The 19,389-nt window shown below is 35.3% G+C and overlaps 1 protein-coding gene across 6 annotated transcripts in view; it reads left to right on the forward strand.

Annotated features, from left to right (window-relative positions):
• The window catches only part of LOC149808282 (cytoplasmic dynein 1 heavy chain 1-like), a 231,803-nt gene that overhangs the window by 42,250 nt on the left and 170,164 nt on the right, over window positions 1–19,389 (forward strand). For all 6 annotated transcript variants that reach the window (XM_089975555.1, XM_089975563.1, XM_089975577.1 and 3 more), the window contains exons 20-26: window positions 1,188–1,322; window positions 6,776–6,879; window positions 7,676–7,748; window positions 10,046–10,156; window positions 12,479–12,598; window positions 15,125–15,364; window positions 19,146–19,269. In XM_089975555.1, the coding sequence (XP_089831681.1) occupies window positions 1,188–1,322; window positions 6,776–6,879; window positions 7,676–7,748; window positions 10,046–10,156; window positions 12,479–12,598; window positions 15,125–15,364; window positions 19,146–19,269 (907 nt within the window). The remainder of the gene's footprint in view (window positions 1–1,187; window positions 1,323–6,775; window positions 6,880–7,675; window positions 7,749–10,045; window positions 10,157–12,478; window positions 12,599–15,124; window positions 15,365–19,145; window positions 19,270–19,389) is intronic.

Genomic DNA, 19,389 nt, shown 5'->3' on the forward strand with positions numbered 1-19,389 from the left:
GTTTCCAGATAAAAACTTAAGTCCTCAACTATATACCTTCTCAAAAATTTGTGGATGACTTGTTTGTTGGGTAAGAAAGCTTTTGGGAGAAGAACTAATGGTTTGTGCACAAACTTGAGGTCTCCATTTATAGCTCGCAAATTTTGTAGATGGCTTTCAGTTGACTTAAGAATGACTAAAAAAAACCAATGGTTTTTGCATAATAACTTCCATTTCAAAACAATGTACAATGACTAAATTGGAAGAGTTGCACTTAAGGTATGGAAGGGGCCTGTTTGAGGTCCAAGATCAGGGTCAGTGTTACGAATTCCTTACTGATGCATACTTCCTGAAGACTCAACTTCGACTTGAGTGCATGCCTGTCAATGGCCACTGACAGTGGGAACCATTATCAGCTTATACTCTCTGAGATTGAAGTTTTTATGTGAACTAGGTTAATGATCTTTATGATGTACCACCGAAAGAATCTTAGATATTTTGAGAAATACTTTTTCTATAAAATATTTTACCCAAAACATTACGAGTTTAATTTTTAGTGTTTATTTTATGTACATTTTATAGCATTGTAACATATTTACCTGTTATATTTTATCTTCTTGTACTTATATTTGATTTGGAAGGGTTTGTCTTCCTAAATTTTTTGTGCGACTAATTGTTCACATTTTTAGAAAGCCACTTTTAATTGACACCATATAGCCATTAGTTTGCAGAGGTGTCTTTAAATGATAATAAGTAATGTACATATCAAGAAAAAGTTCCTTCACCAAACTTGCATTTTGTTATTTTATAAATTTAGCTTCTGGGGTGCAAAGGTGAGACATCATGGTTATGTTAAGTCTAATAAGAAAATAATGGTTTTTGCACATTAAATTTATTTGAATAATTCATTCCTTTCCCAAATTTGGAAATAATTGAGACTTATTGGTGGGGTGGGCATATAATAGGCTGTGCACTGTGCTCATGTTATGAATTGATATCTTGGGGTGTGCAGATAATTATAAGTAACAAAATTAATAGTTTTTAGATGCCTTTATATCTGTCAAATTATAAATTATTGTAAAAAAAATTACAGGTAAAATGATAACTTTTGTAATTTGAAGGTGTATCAGCTATTTGATTGTATATAAAGTTATAGTCTTATCTATTCCTGGAACATCTTTAATTTTTTAGTTTCCCTTTGTGATTAGGTCAGCTCTGAAAATGCAGACTTGTCCTCCACCTACAAGACTTGTTTGACAAAGTTGCCTGATGGACTGAAGATGCTGGATCAGTGCTACGATGGCATTGAAAAAATAATCAAGAACTTGGAGGATTATGTCATGGTAAGAACACATTACACCATATGTCCTATGCATTATAACTGTCAGTTTTCCTGGATTTTATGTGGGGTGCCAGTATTCCTGGATTCTGTGCTGGGTATCCATTGTCCTGGATTTTATGTTGGGTACCAGTTTTCCAGGATTTTATATACTGTTCCAGTTTTCCTGGATTTTGTGTGGGGTACCATTTTTCCTGGACTTTGCCATTGCTACAAACCATGAATTTAAAGACCCAATAAAACTGTCTAAAGTGGTGGTAAGGTAGGTGGAGTGTTGGACTTGTAATCCAAGCATTGTTATACATACCAGCCATTATGCTTTTGGTGCAATCATTACGCTTTTTTCCACTAAATTACACCTTATGCGTAATTGAATATGGATTACACGGTTTCGGTATATCCACCTTCCACAAGAAATCAGTAATTTGTTTTCTCATTTTTATTAGCATCCCATTAATCCCACAGACCGTATTCTAGAAAAGATGGCTTCTGTTTAACTACAGTATAAGAGTACACTTGTCCATAAACTTGCATGCACTTTCTAACAGTATTATGTTCTATTTATAGCAGCTATCCTATTTCCAAGAAACATGCTGGTTTCTACTTTCAAACTTTTGACCTCAAATTCTTTTTATAGCAGCTGTATGGCTTAGTGAGGAGAGAGCAGACTGGTTTTCTAATTTTTAATCTTTACTCGCAGATTCTTTGTTCTAATTCATATTTGGTACAGAACCAGTCTATAGGTATTTAGTGCTAAAAAGTCTTATTTATTTTAGTCGATGCGTGTGTTAGTGCAAAACTGTTTTTCTTTCAAATAATTTCACAGATGGATTAGAAAAAGGCAAAAAATAAACGAAACAAAAAATAACAGAATCCTCCAAAGATGAAGACATAAATGACCTAACACAGTATTCCATTCTAGGGCAGCATCATGTCCATTGCAGGCTGTGTGGAAAGAATTTTAATATTTCGTGCCAAAAGTCATCAGATGGATTCTAGTCGATGTGTGTGTTAGGGCACAAATATTTTTTCAAATAATTTCACAGATGGGTCAGAAAGAAAAAAAAATACGAAACCTACATATATTTGAAGATGAATACATGAATGGCATAATACCGGGAAAAAAGTTTAGAAGAGTAACACAAAAGCAGAGTCTGTTATTATAAGTCAGAAGAGAAACAAGAGATGAAAGTATAAATAGAAATACTAACGATAAAGAAGATGGGTTATCAGAAAGGAAGAAATTTAAATCCATGGAATTTTTATTTGATGAGCCTATATCAATCCAGCTTGAGAGCAAATGTTGACTTACAGAAAGAAGAACCATGCGTTCATATTATGCACAAGATTCTGTCAAACATTTGTCAGATTTGCTAATAAGGTTTATTAAGCCAGAAATCATTTCATCAGCCAAGCTTTTAACTGATATAGACTTTCATGACAGCAAACCAGAAAGATAATGAAGATCTTGATATTGGTGCAGAAGCAAGATAATTCGTAGAACACAATTCTACTCTTGCTGTGAAGGTGTTCTATGATAATGTTAGAGATTATTATGCTACAGCCTCTGATTACATGCTCCAGCAATTCCCATATGGAGATGAAGTGCTTTTAAATGCTTCCGTTGCTGATGTAAATGAGAGACAGTCAAAAAGCTTTAAAAGTGTTAGATTCTTTGTCAAGAGAGATCCCTTTCTATTGCCACCCTTGTCTACCTTGGATCATCTGGAAGGAGAATTCATGAAGTATCAAGTTGGCATCTTGCCTGACAATATACATAATGCAGATAGAGTTGATGTGCAATGGCACCTTATTTCCCAGCTAGAAGACCCAATCACTGGAAGATACAAATTTCCTCTTCTTTGTCAGGTTATGAAAGGAATATTGGTTCTTTACCATTCTAATGCTGACTGTGAGAGAGATTGTTCAGATTGTTAACAAAAATAAAACTGAATTTAGATCCAGGCTCAGTAACCCAGTACTTAGTGCTCTACTGGTGTGCAAAACATTCATGGTCTCAGCTGGTACAAAATGTTTTGAAATGCAACATGAAAATCTGCTGCTTTCTAAAGCTAAAAGTGCTGCATTTGAAAACTTGAAGCAATAAAGGATGTCAGAAGACCAGAGGGGTAAATAAATCATTGCTCATTGAATTTTTAGCATGTTATATGTGGATTACTCTTTTTGTCCACTTTGATTACACATCAGGGGTTGGCATGTATGGGTTGATGGTTTTGCAGATGGTCACATCTGAATATTTTTTGTTTTGCATCACACCTTTCCTTTCCTTCTGCACTATAATTTTAAATCCATTTTGAGATTAGAGGATAAGACATGGTGGACTTGTATACTTAAACACTAAAAGGCATGCTTCATACCATATTGTTTGTCCAATTGTTAAGGTCAAGATGACGGTTCAATATTTTTAGTTTTCCATCATCTTCTGCTCCATAACTTTAAAACCATTTGAGATGAAGGCATTCAACTTGGTGCAATTGTACATTGTCACTAGAAGGTATGTCAGAGACCATTTTGGACGGGGAGCTGTATGTTGAAGAACAAGGCTCAGTAACTTAGGGTTTCTTTCAATCTTTCCATTCTTTGCGCTAACTTTAGGGACATTTGAGCCTAAAGATTGAAATTTCATATACTTGTACTTTACCAGTAGAAGGTATGTCCTGTTCATCATTTTCAAGGTCATTGTCACAGCTCTTTATCCTAAGTTCTCTCACAAATTCACTTCAGCTCCATAAATTTCAGACCATTTGAGACCAATGATTGTATACTTAAACATCATGACTTGGTGGTATACTGTATACCACAACAGGGGTTCTGTCTTCAAGGTCAAGGTTGAGTTTCACTATTTTAAGTCTTTCCTTCCCTTCCACTCTGTAATTTTATAGGCTTTAGAGATCATGGAATGATGTCCTCATAGTAATGAGCAGGGGACAAAAATTAAATGAATTTATTTCTTTGCCTTTAATTGCAGAGAGCAAAGCAGCTACACCTTACCCAGTATATAATATACACTATCTTGTATTTAGGCTTAGAACACACACATTTTGTTGTGCTTTAAGGTCATTGGAGTTACTGATTGCATGACTTCTGTCTTGCTAACAATCATGAAAAACGTTTTGTTGGGCCCATATTAACATGAACTGAGACAGAGCAGTTGCTTTTCCATTGCCATTGTTACTAGCATTGATAAAGTTAATGTTTGGCTACAGTTTTTCATTTTGTACATATTCATTTGTATACATTTCCCAAACCTCTTTGTTTAATCAAGTTCTAATTTGCATGAATCATTATTAAGCTTGCTGTGCTTTTTTACTTTGGGGTCAAGGTCACACATTTTACAGCAATGCCTTGATCATTGGCTACACTTGCAGACCCAGGTCTTCTTGTTTCCACATTACACGTATAAAAAATACCTCACTATGTTAAATATGACAACGTTACATCATTTTAGGCAAAAAAAATTGTAAAGTTATTTCATGGCATTATTTCATCATATTATTGAACACGTGTATTTCATCTTGTGGTTATAGAAACTTACATTTGTGTTCATTTGAAGTGAAGTGTATTAAACTTCTCAAATACTTTCGTGAATATGATTTGAAATGAACATTAATGAAAGAACCCTTGATGATGAAAAGTTGGTAGGGATATGCCATGATGAAAAACTTTGCAGTTATGTGTACTGGTTGTAAACATAAAGATAAATCATGTGTAAACCAAATTGGGAAAATACAGCAGCTTTTTCTAAATTAAGGCAGTGTTACACACTTTCTAAAACTTAAGTGTCTGAAAATGCAAGAATCCCCAAGTACAACACTAGTCCATCTATAATCTACTTCATTCCACCTTCCCCATTGTAAAACTTTGCATCTGTTAGAAGGACACCAAGAGCATTAAAACTTAAAAGCCATTTTCATTAAAACTGTAGTATCCATTTATTTTTGTGTGTCTCGGTTTTCTTGATTTTTTAAAGGACATTTTTGTGGGTACTTAAATTTGTGGTTTTGCCTGTCAAAGTTTGCATCTGAAATGTAAATATGGCTTCAGAAACAGCATATGGTCCTCCTGGTCAATGGTAGAATCTACTTCCTGTTGATTGGGATCTTAGCTTTCTCTTTTTGCACCAATCAAGAAATGGATGTCAGCATCAGTCTTACATTACATAGTGAGAAAGTCTTTATCAGATGTGCTGAACATCGTTCCCTTAACACAGCTTTAGCCTCTTCAGTGTCCTCTTCTGTGAATCCCTCAAAAATCACAATCCTATTCACAGAATAAGCTTTCCTTTTCCTGGCTGTCTCCATTGCAAAATAAGTGTCTTAATTCACTTGCAGATGCTGATAATACTGAACTCACTTTAAATCTGATTTCACTACAAAGTGACAATTCATTGTTTGAATGGCCCTTACAATATCTTACATTTCCTGAATATGTTAAACTGTGACTGTGGAAACGTGTTTTGGTAATGTCTAAATCAAGTACAGTAGTTTTGAAGTAATGTTTTTCAGCTGATTTTTGAAAACTATTTAATTATTTTTTTTAAATTGTGGTTTTTATAATTTTTAATATGGGGGTCCATAATGTTAATGCATTATATCCTGAATCAAAGCATGTTATAATGGAGGGAGAGCTGTACATTGTTTCATTAGTAATTGTACTGAGGGCAATAGTTTTGGTCATGGACTGGTTGAGCCTTTGAGATAGACTTAGATCTGTTGTCCATCATCTGTCTCTGTCCATTAGCACAAGTTTGTTGTCACAACTCTTCCAAAACTGCTTGATGGATTGCCATGAAACTTGACTCACACATTCAAGCAAAGGTCGGGTTGATTCTAAATGAAAATGGTGCTACTCATACATCCAGTATGGCCAACACAATGGCCATCTTGAATATCTTGTCACTACTGGATGTACATATCAACATGAAGTTTTCACTGAAAGACTTATTATGTCTTTTGGGTCTGAAATGAAAATAAATGCCGATATGACATCAAATAAGGCCACCATAGCAGCCATCTTGTAAATCTTATAACTACTTTTCCAAAATGGAAATTTGTATTGAAAAAGGGTTTTCATCAGAAGATTTCTTATGTTGTCTAGTTCGTCCTAATGAAAAGTTTGCAGATGTGGTATTTAGTTTAGCCACCATGGTGGCATTCTTGAATATCTTGTGGTTGTTGCTTCTCCATATTGTTGTTTTAAGTGAAAGACTTTATGATATATGTTGTTGGTATTACCAATTTTACATCTTGTTGGTATTACCAATTTTACATCTGTTATGACCACCACAATGACTAGTTGTATCAGAGATGCTTTTAACACTGAGTAGCTAAAATGAATATATGATGTTATTTTGGATTCCCAGAAATTATTTTCAGTCAGCAGTGTTGATCTCATGAAGGGACTTTGATATTAAAACACATTTTTTACTGGCTTCAGGTGTGGCTGAGATACCAGGCTCTGTGGGACCTGACTCCAGATGCTCTTTATGAAAGAATGGGATTTAATGTCAAGACCTGGATGAACACACTGGAGGAAATCAAGTAAGTCTAGTCTTGTATTGGATGATGGGAATTATGTAAGCTTTCAGAACCGTACAGTGTATTAGTTACCTTAGGTAAAGCATCAATAAACAGACATGTCCCAGCCATTGTTAAATGTAACAGGTATACCATGTGCATTTGCTCATGGAATTCATCTGAGTTATTATGTGAAACTCAATGAGCTTCTGATTCTTCTATAATGAGGATTGTATAATGGTCTGTTTACATTAATATTTACTGTATAGGACTGTTGCTCTAAAACAATATCATGTAGGGGACAGTTATTTGATGACTTGATACATATCCGACAGTCTGGCTAGTTTGACATGGAAAGGGGGCAAACTTTTCAGAGGATAAATGAAACTAGACCAGACTAAATTCTAAATTAGGTTTAAGCTTTCATGAAGATAACACTGTCACATAGATTGAGTCAGTTAGTGAACAGTTGTAAAAAAACTAATTAGTCCTGGCTTAGTGCTTTGCTGGTAGATGATTTAACTGTCAACATAATTGTTGGCTGAAACAAATTATGCTGTTTAGACAATATTTTGGTCTTGATTCAAGAATCTTCTTGTCCCTTAAGTTAATTATTAGATGTGCAAAAATCTCATTGATTAAGCATGACCTCAATACCATTTGGGGGGGGGGGAGTAAGTTGTCTACTTCAAATGGGGAAAAAAAATGGGAGTTCTTTAGCATCATTATATCTTAAAAGGATCACTCCTAGAAGACCTTGTTTACCATTTAATTTGGTGTAAAACTGTTAAATATTCACATTGTATCGTACTCCTTTCAGGGCCTCAAGAAAAACCTTTGACACATCAGAAACACAGAAGGAGCTTGGACCAATCATTGTACAGTTTGGAAAGGTATTTAAAAAATCAGATTTTTTTTATTTTACTTCCTTAATATAATTATAAATGTTTATCAGTGAACTTGCTATTTCCTATTTTAAAGATTTATCATGGCATAGCATGCATAGTCCAGCTATTTGATTTTTTTGTAATTGAAATAGATGAATGTTTTCTATTGGTCAGAATTGCAGATTGATGTTTTAGATAGACACAACATAGAAGCTAATTATTGTACTCCTTGCTCAGACCGCTCAGATGGCCTAAGTGGTTAGAGCATCTGCCTTGGATGCAGGAGGTCATGATTTTGAATCCTGGCTGAATCATATGAAAGACTTGTAAAAATGGTACTAGCAGCTGCCTTGCTATGCGCTCAACATTAAGAGGTTAGTGTCAGGACTGGTTAGCCTGGTGTTATGATAATGTGACTGGGTGGGACATGATGCTGCATGTATGTGGCATGATGCCCCAGTGCTAGACATCACTTAAACTTCCACACTGAAGACATCATAGCGGTATGACTAAAATTGTTAAAGCTACATTGAAAATCTTAATTATGCACACACGCTCCTTCATCATGGTAAGATGTTGACAGTCACATGTTTGATTGTCCTTTTTTATTGAATGATATTTGATGCTTGATAAGACATACACTATTTTTTCAACATTTTGACAAAATACTTACTTAGATGTCTTTGCCTGGTAATATGCAAACCCTACTTTTGACAGATTTCTTAAGCTGGTCTTATCATTGGGAGAAATACTTTGCTGTGTTATGATAAAGATTCTGGCCAAAACATAACAGAGTGTGAAAGCTACATTATTACAGTGTTGTTGTACTCCTCATTACATTTACCTTGAGAATTTTCTATTCATATTTGCTCTAACCACTTTGGCCATCTGAGCAGACTGATTGCATTTGCCTTGAGAATTTTTTTATTCATATAACATTTACCTTTAAAATTTGTTCACATTAGGCCAGACAAAAAATGCTTCCCTTTGCACTGTTCTTAAAATTAGGGTATGCAGGTCGTTTTTGTACAAAATATTTTAAACATTACATATATCTAATGTGATTATTTGTGATTTTTTTTTTTTACCATGGGGGTAAAAAGTGCTAGAGTCAGCAATGAGAAATAGAGATGGTTAACCAACCGGAAGCACACAATTTTTTGTTTGTCCTTATATTTACTTATATTTATTCATATTACATTTACCCTGACAATTTTCTATTCATATTACATTTACCCTGACAATTTTCTATTCACATTACATTTACCCTGACAATTTTCTATTCATATTACATTTACCCTGACAATTTTCTATTCATATTACATTTACCCTGACAATTTTCTATTCACATTACATTTACCCTGACAATTTTCTATTCATATTACATTTACCCTGACAATTTTCTGTTTGCATTACATTTACCCTGACAATTTTCTATTCACATTACATTTACCCTGACAATTTTCTATTCACATTACATTTACCTTGAAAATTTTATGTTCTCATTGCATTTTATATTGAGAATTTTCTGTTCACATTATCTTTACGGTTGATAATATTCTGTTCACATTATCTTTATGTAGAATATTCTGTTCACATTATCTTAACTGTAAGAAAGTTTGCTGCTGAGATAATAATTTCAACAGATACATTTTTTTTATCAGCTCCATAGGAACTCCATAGTCTTTGTAAGTGTGATTACAAGTTTGGTATGTTCCGGTGTCATCGTGTATTCCTTGACAGTATGATCTCAGTCTGTTTTTGATAACCATATTAGTAAGAATTTCACCTGTCAATAAGCCAAACTGTTTATTTCAGAAAGGCTGATAATGGCACTGTCAGATATTTTACAACTGGATGTTTTACTGGTCTGTGGGTAGCAGATTGTGAGATACAGTGTCAAGTTTCTGAAAGTAAAAATAGAACCAACAATGTTTGCACCAAAGTACCATCTATAATTGCTTACAAGTCAAGTCCAACTGTAAACAACAGAGACCCTGATTTGCTGTTGCATAATGCATTTGCAGATCAAGGTTTGTATTGTTTGTTCTATTAACAAACCCCTTAAGCACAGCTTTGCTGCATCTTGTGCCAGCAGCTCTGAGTGTGCAGTTTGCTGTTGAACTTGACTTGTAAGCAAGTATATGTGGTAGTTTATGGGAGCCCTATGGTTATTACATCATTTGCTCTATTTAACTAAAATTATGGGACAAGATTGCTGTGTGCTCAGCGTTTGTACTTGGGTATGTTAAAGAGTGATTGTCACAGTACATAACATTCCTCAGAACTCTTTTTATGTCTAGGTCCAGTCCAAGGTATCCCTGAAGTATGACTCCTGGCATAAGGAAGTTTTAAGCAAGTTTGGTACACTTCTTGGAAACAAAATGATCGAGTTCCACGCCCAAATTTCCAAGGTAAGTAAATCCTGTAATGGCATCCTACCATTCTTTAAAAAACACAACCGTTATTTCACTTTTTAAAATCAGTTTTCAGTTTATTTTCAATCTTACACATTAAAATTAGTTTCCTTTAGTCTCTAAAAGAAGCAACTGTCTAAATCCTTGTCTAAAAAAATTCATCACATAAATCATTCTGTTGCAGATAGTTTGCTTTATCGGCCATCTCAGAAAATAACCCAATTGGAGCTGAATTCCTCACTATGATGAACCAGGTCTCATCATCCATCTAGTGGCACAATAATATATTTTTGTTATATGCCCGTGAAAAAAGTGGAGTATATATTATTGTCATTTAACTGTCCACCTGTCTCATACCAAATTTATTTCTGCTCATTAACTTGAGTTTTTTACCATCTACAGTTACCAGCCCTTTTTGTCTGGCTTTCACTCTCACTTGGGGTACAGAAAGGGCCTGTTGATTCTGGGGTCAAATGGTAAAGGTCAGGGTTACTGTGACTGAAATAAGAAACATGGTTTCCACAAAGTAACATTTGTTATTCTTCATGGACCTGAACCAAACTTTGTGGATAGCTTGCACTTGGGGTTGGGTAAAAGACTACTTTTGTTTCAAAAGGTAAAGGTCACTGTGATGGAAAGAAGATAAATGTTGGCATAATGACTTTAATTCTAGACAGCATACATTGACCAAAGTTTGTGGAGGGCTTGTGCTTATCGTATGGAATAGACCTATTGATTTGTGGGTCAGTAGGACAAGGTCACTATGCCTCAAAGAAAAACAGATTTTGCAGAAAAACGTTTGCTCTCTAGATTCCTTGACCAAACATTGTTTATGACTTGCACTTGGTGTAATAAATAAACCTTTGGATTTTGGGGTCAGAGGTCATGGTCATATTGAGTCTAATAATAAACAAATGGTTTTGGTACATTAATTTAAGTGTGATAAGTATGTACATAGAGGTCAGTTAAACAGTAGGTGGGCATATAAGGAGCTGTTATTGTTTAACAAAGTTTCTGGGGTCTAAAGGTGTGAGGTCACAATCACAGCTAGTGTAATGAGAAAGGGACACTTTCTGCACATTTAAATTTAGTTCAGGACTGTTTGCCTTGACCCAGAGTCCAGGTTTTTGAGACCCATTGGTCAACAGTCTCCAGCCAACCATGCCCTGCTAGTACATTTATAGAAGGCTATAAACATAGTGCTGTTTCCAGTTCATTTTTTTTTCCATACATTTATTTCCTTTTACATTTTTATGCCAAATATCTTGGTAGGGATAATCATTTTAAGAAGTACCAGTGATCTGGAAATGTCATCACAGCTTGCATCAGTGACTATCCAAATTTTTCAAAATGGGTGAATTTAAAAATGTCATTGTGCTCCTTAAAGAAAATAAATGTTGTTTTGTAAATAATTTATTATTCTACAATTCTTTGTTGCATATATTTATTTAGCCATGAACTGGATGTATCAGTAATAAAAGCTAACTCTTGATGTGTGCCCCCCTCCCCAGCAGAGTGGTGTAAGCAAGATGGATTAATTGAGAGTTGGGTTTGCTTTTTGAAAAAATGATTCCAGTATTAATTGTTGCTCTTCAGACTTAGAGCAAAAGCAACAAAAGGCTGATTTAATACATATTTGCAGATTTTTTTGAGAACCATGATGAGAATGGGTAATATGCCAGTAGCAGTTGGGTTGATATAAATGAGTGTGGTTTTACTGATTTTGTAATATGCAATCTGTGGCAAGGTTTAAAAATACTTGTGTGTTGGTAGATCATCCCTATAAAGCAGAGAGAGAGAGATTGTCACCTGTCAGTTTTCAGTACTGTGTTGATGGGTGACTGCCTGAACCATTGGTATGAATATGTACCTGTTCCACGTAACAGGTAAGGTGCAAAGACAGTCATCTTGCCAAGATCACTTGTAATGGGTATGCATCCATATTTACAAAATCCTTACAGTGAATGTCATGAAATATAGCAATTTGTAAAAAAATAAAGATATAAATAATTTCTCTGTCCAGATCTTAGTGTAAAGCAACATAAAATTGTTGCATATATAGTGCAACGCTCCATGATTGTCAGTTCCATTATGCAGTCACCTTTGTATTTGAAGTTTCTAATGGTTATTTTACAAATATGTTTTAATTCCCAAAACCACAAACTTTTTGTTGCATACCACATTTGGCTATTAAAGAGAAGTTGCACTGTTAATAACCAGACCACTATATTATGATTTTTTTCTTCTTCCAACCACCCTCTCTCTCATTCCATAAATTTTCTTTAAAAATGATTATGAATCTGCCTTTTTCACTTGTAGTCCCGAACAGAACTGGAGCAGCAGTCAATTGACACAGCCAACACATCAGAAGCAGTTAGTCTTATTACCCAGGTCCAGGCTCTTAAACGCAGGATGAAATCCTGGGAGAAGGAAGTTGAGGTAGATTCAGCTTATATGATTAGAAAGCATGTATTCTGAATTAGAAAATACAGATAGTTCCTCTGTCAGTTTTTCCATCTGTTACTTAACATTTGCTTGTCTGACTCATAACTTCGGAAAGGTTGGAGATATTTTCAAGAAACTTTGCCTGGGTATATATCACGCCTAGACAGAGTTTCAAAATAGCCTAGCCGCGTGGCAAATGATTAGGGTTCTGTTTGTTCAGTTTTATAATGAATAGTACTTGTGATCTTTAGAATAAAAAGTATAATGAAAATGTTTTTTATTCATAAAAACAAGAACTATTTGAATCAGACACAGTAAATTGCCTTCACGTTAATCTGTATATTCAGAGTGGAACAGCATCTAACTGTAATCCTTATGTTGGATATGTTCATAAATAAACAGCTTATTTATTCATGTATTTGTGTTCTTAAAAAACTGACTGATATTTAATTCTTTTAAGCTTTAAATGGTTTTACATTTCTGAGATGTTTGCAAAATTTCATTCAATTACATAAAGTATTATTGGATATTGGTTGTTGTAAATAGATTTAATACATGCATTGTGCATAAAGAAGGACACAAAACCTAATTTTGCACGTAATACTGTAACACCAGATTGTATTAATACATTAGTTTAGAGCTTTTCAGGTTCAAAAAATTTTGCATGTAAATAAAATCATAATAAATAAATTGCCATTTTTACATATATATATATATATATATATAATATATATATATATATATATATATATATATATATATATATATATATATATATATATATATATATATATATATATATACAATAAATACCATTGTTATTATAACAAACGAGTGATTCTGTAAGATGACATACAGTGGGAGAAGAAACTTACTTTTAGTGTTGCCTTTATCCTTTTTTTTTTTTTTGTTTACTTTTAATTCAAAGTTTATTCTGCCCACAAAATAATATTGCCCCCCCCCCCATGACTTTATAGGTAATGACAGTACCTTGTATTGGAAAATTTATTTGAAGTAAAGTTCATTTTAAACAGATTTCACTATATTAAGCCTGTGGCCATGAAAACTCAAATATTATTGATGTGGGATGTTGCATCCAGGTGCTTTTGGGAATATTCATTGATGTTTATATTGATGTCAGATGCTGCAACCAGCTGGTTACTGGATAAAGCCTCATTTTTTACCGCAGAAATCACGGCCATACTCGAGGATCCAACCTTCATTGAAACCAGTCAAAATCAAATTTCATCATCTATTTGGATTCCTTTTCCACACTTAAAGCCTTGCAAAAACTGATCTTGCAACTCATAATAACCCAGATATTGCCAGAACATGATTTGCTTATGCAGCCTGGAAAAGTATTCTGTACTGTTGACTGCCTAGTCACATTAGTACTAAGGTGGAAAGGAAATAGTTACGAAAATTGGGCATCACGTGTCAGTTTGAGTATGTCTCGTGGCAGGAGATATGATTGCCGTCGTCTTGTGAAATGGAAAAGAATTTCCAAAAATTATGTCAAGTTGAGAGATAGCAACAAGCCATTGAGTTGCATAGGGTTTGGAACTAGAGTTTGTGCAACTGTACTAGTGGTAAATAAAATCCATGCATACTTTACAAACTTTTCAGTTGAACATAATGTTTTTCGTCGATGCATCAAACTTTTAATTACATTTTCCAGCTTTACAATAGCAGTTATTGATATATTGTTACACCTTACTGAAATCTGGTCAGTCTTACGGAAAAAAATCAACTGCCTTACATGAGACAGAATCATCTGGGTTGGCAGGTCTCTGAACATTGTTATGGTGTGACATATTGAAAATACACAAATAAATTCATTCTGAAGCTACACATTTTGAAATGATGCAAACAAATTCTAAACAATTTCCAGACAAATTCGTCCAAGAATATTCTATGGTATATTGAGATATTTTGGCATATTAGTTGCATGTTACTACAATTTCATTCTTACCTTGCATGCACACTCACAGACACACACACACACTATATTGATATTATTGGATATTTATAAGGACCGTCAGTTACTATGAATAGTTTCAGAGCATTTCTGAGCATGTAATTCAGTTAAAAATGTAAGTATCAATCATGATTACAAATGTGACATAGTATGAATGCAAAATTGAACTTAATTTTAAAGCTGTATGTAAGTTTTGGCTCTGTGTTGTTTCTAGCTGGTGACAACTTGACTGGAAAACATTCAGGCTAGTCGACAAGTTGTTTTTTTTACTAGCTTTGAAATTGCTGTTTTGGGTAGAGCATTCCTGCATCAGTCAGTTGGCAGTTTACTGACAGTTATGCCAGTGTGAAGCTTGATTTATCATGGTAAATAACAGTACAGTGCAAATGTCCAACAATGATAGTGTTGTTTGAGCTTTTATGGTCATTGGTATAGCATAAAATTATATTTGTATATCACTTTATTGAAAGTTGTTCATCATTGGACCGAAATGCTTTTCTGCACATTGAAATAAAATACATCTACGTCTTTTTCTCTCACAGTTGTACAGTGAAGGCCAGCGCATTCTGGAACGCCAGAGATTCCAGTTCCCACCAAACTGGCTGTACAGTGACAACATTGATGGTGAGTGGGGTGCCTTCATGGACATCATGAAGAGAAAGGACTCCTCCATCCAGACACAGGTCGCAAGCCTGCAGATGAAGATTGTGTCCGAGGACAAAGTTGTTGAGAGCAAGACAGTTGACTTGCTCCAGGAGTGGGAGAAGGACAAGCCTGTAGCTGTGAGTATACATGATTTCCATAAGTAAGGACAATCATTCATATATATATATAGAGAGAGAGAGAGAAGAAGGAATTTCCCTCTTGATACAACTTGTTCAGTGAGCTTGTTTTGCTCAGAGAGCTATGCTTAAAAGCTATTTGTCTTTCTGAGACGATCTCATCCACTTATTCGTAAGTTAGAACATTTGTGAAGAAGGTGTTGTCTTTGAGTAGTAGATAGAATCCAAATGGTAGTCACCAGTTACTTAGTCAAAAATTATAACTATACTGTACGAGACACAAGTTTGTGGCTTTGGATGAAAACAGGACTGAGAGCAAAATAAACATGTCCTAATCTATTTCCAAGTTCTCAATTAGCAAGATATTCTTTGGCTTTTCTTTAGTTCAGAACAGGGTGTCTCAGAATACATATGGTAATGCACTTGTGTTCATTACTTTCTTATACTATTAGTTCCTCATCACTAACAGAAATTTTTGGATATTTTCTGTATACACATTGAAAACCACAAAATTTCATTGGGAATAAAACTTCTGTGCATTTAAAATGGTAACGGAATTTAATACAATTATATTTTTGTTAAAATATCTGATTCCACATATTTAAAAAAATATATATTTCCATTGTGTAATTGATGCAGTTCATATTCTCTGAGAGATTAATATCACGATGAGCATGTAAGTATCACTTTATCAAATTAATGTCTTTACAACATGCACAGCATGCCAATTAAGCATGTGGGGGCCCCAGGTGGCTGAGTGGTCTAAGGTACATGCTTTTACCGATCACTGACATATCACCTGTTTTAGGTTTGAGTCTTGGACTTGGCCAATATGGCTATGTGAGAAAGCTTGCTGGTAACTTCCCAAGGGTTGGTGGTTCTTCCAAGGGTTTTTATGGGTTATTCCTCCATGAAACATCCTGACTGCCATGTATAACCTGTCTTGTGTTGAAAAATGTCTTTAAACCCATAACAACAAGAACCATGGAAGCATGCACTTGTCTCTTTCAATGGAATCAGTATTAATTAGCATTGCAAGTAGGTGCAGAGACTTGTAGCTGTCTTGAACTCTTTGTATAGGGAGAGAGGCATTCTGACACATAGCTGCCAACCCTCACGATTTTTGCGTGAATTTCACGACTTTTTACAGTGATTAACAGATTCACGCCGCATGCAAAAAAATTGCAAGTTCCCCAATTCCCATTTATTTTAAATTTTCCCATTAAGTGCTTGTCGTGATTTCAGCAGTTGCCGAAATGGTCCGTTTCTGCTAGTCACGATATTAGTAGAACTATAGCCAATTTGTACAGTTGGACCGGTAGCAAGCATTTTAGTGTATTTTAATCTATCTATTGAAGAGTAGTTTTACAAATGCTTTTGAAAGAAACCAAGGCCTAACCGGAATTTTTCTCTGTGTATGCGCTACCAACACTTATTTAAAGTATAGTTCGGCATTGCGTCTTGAAAACCTCATCACCACCAAAAGAAAAAGAAATGTATTGCACAAAAAGTGAAGTTAAGTTTGGAATATACCAAAAATTGGCTGTGCATTCAGCCATTAAATACCGATATACATCATGCTTTTTGCACAAAGTGTGCCACAAATTTTAGCATTGGGCATGGTGGCAGGAACGATGTGAGGAAGCACATTGGTAGCTGAAAGCATATAGAGGTTGATAAACTACATGGAGACAGCTTTTTGTGTTGGAATGTTTTAGATTGAAAGATTAGCATATGTCGTAATTTGCTTGAGTTTTCTGCGCATGCGTCGACACCACTAATCGTTCACCGTTCAATGTTTCATCTTCTGGATTAATACCATTTCATAATTACGCTACACTGCAGTTAAAATGTTTTCACCTCCAAGGAAAAAGATTTGTATTCCACAAAAAGTGAAGTATAGATTGGAGTATGCCCAAATTTGGCCTAGCATTCAGCCATTAAACAGCGATGACCATTATACTTTTCACACAGTAGTGTGCTGCGAATTTTACAATTGGGAATGTGTACAAGGGATGGTACTGCTGCTTACAATTTACCTGTCATACATGTACCATGTAGTAATATTATTATATAGCACCTGTAAGACAGATAAATTGTAGGCAACGATACAAGTCCTTGTGGTCATGTCGCAGAACGATGTGAAAAAGCAGACTGCTATAGCACCCCAAGCAGATTTCAGTTTTGGAGTACTTTAAGCCACCTTCCTAAGTCCTGCAATGCTACCATTGCTGAAGCATTTTTTGTGAGCTTTCTTGTTGAACATAACCTGCCTTTCTCAGTTGGAGATCAGCAACAGTGGCAGTGAAAGAATATTTCCTATTGTAAGGAAAAATAAGACAAACTTTAGTGCATCCTTAGGTACTGAAAATTTGCAACAGTTTTAGTCACCAAGATGAACCAACAGACAAGAAGCCTGAACTGTTTTGAAAACAAATTTACCATAGCCTGATTGAGGAAGTTCAAGACTGCCACAGCATCATATCATGACAAAAAGCGTGAAGTTTGTGTATATCAGTAAATTTGGCTGCAAATAAAGTAGTACATTTAATCAGTGTAAGTAATATGTTTTATTTTGGGATTTTCATATAATGCAGTACTGACCATCAAAGTGGATGGAGTTAGTGTCATGATATAATTTTTCACTAATTGCGTTCAGAATTCACTAACTTTTATACCACTTTTCACTAATTGCAAGTCAGGAGAGTTGGCAGCTCTGCTGATATTGTCTTGAACTCTTTGTGTAGGGAAGTGATGCATTCTGATATTGTCTTGAACTCATTGTGTAGGGAGGTGATGTGTCCTGATATTGTCTTGAACTCTTTGTGTAGGGAAGTGATGCGTCCTGATATTGTCTTGAATTCTTTGTGTAGGGAAGTGATGCATCCTGATATTGTCTTGAACTCTTTGTGTAGGGAGAGATGTGTCCTGATATTGTCTTGAACTCTTTGTGTGGGGAGAGATGCATTCAGATATTGTCTTGAACTCTTTGCATAGGGAGAGATGCATCCAGATATTGCCTTGTACTCTTTGTGTAGGGAAGTGATGCGTCCTGATATTGCCTTGTACTCTTTGTGTAGGGAAGTGATGTGTCCTGATATTGCCTTGTACTCTTTGTGTAGGGAGAGACGCATCCTGATATTGCCTTGAACTCTTTGTGTAGGGAAGTGATGCATCCTGATATTGTTTTGAACTCTTTGTGTAGGGAGAGATGCATCCAGATATTGCCTTGTACTCTTTGTGTAGGGAGAGATGCATCCAGATATTGCCTTGTACTCTTTGTGTAGGGAAGTGATGTGTCCTGATACTGTCTTGAACTCTTCGTGTAGGGAGAGATGCATCCAGATATTGTCTTGAACTCTTTGTGTAGGGAAGTGATGCATCCTGATATTGTCTTCAACTCTTTGTGTAGGGAGAGATGCATCCAGATATTGCCTTGAACTCTTTGTGTAGGGAGAGATGCATCCTGATATTGTCTTGAACTCTTTGTGTAGGGAGAGATGCATCCAGATATTGCCTTGTACTCTTTGTGTAGAGAGAGATGCGTCTTGATATTGCCTTGTATTCTTTGTGTAGGGAGAGATGCATCCAGTGAGTGCCTTGTACTCTTTGTGTAGGGAGAGATGCATCCTGATATTGTCTTGTACTCTTTGTGCAGGGAGAGATGCGTCCAGTGATTGCCTTGAATTGTTTGTGTAGGGAGAGATGTGTGCTGATATTGCCTTGTACTCTTTGTGTAGAGAGAGATGTGTCCTGATATTGTCTTGAACTCTTTGTTTAGGGAGAGATGCGTCCTGATATTGCCTTGAAGGGTTTGACAATCTTGGAAGGGAAATTTTCACGTCTGAAGGAGGAACGCGAGAATGTGGCCAAGGCCAAGGAAGCTCTGGAACTCGCTGAACCAGGTGAGTGGCATAGTCGTAACACACGGACTTTAATATTGGCAGCAAGCTGTATGTCTCATCTGTGTTAGGCCTTTTTTTTTACTGACAGTAACAGAACCACTTTGGTCATGAACAATCTAC

Source organism: Sinohyriopsis cumingii, chromosome 1, assembly GCF_028554795.1.
Source record: "Sinohyriopsis cumingii isolate HCF-2022 chromosome 1, ASM2855479v2, whole genome shotgun sequence".
NCBI classification, from domain to species: domain Eukaryota; kingdom Metazoa; phylum Mollusca; class Bivalvia; order Unionida; family Unionidae; genus Sinohyriopsis; species Sinohyriopsis cumingii.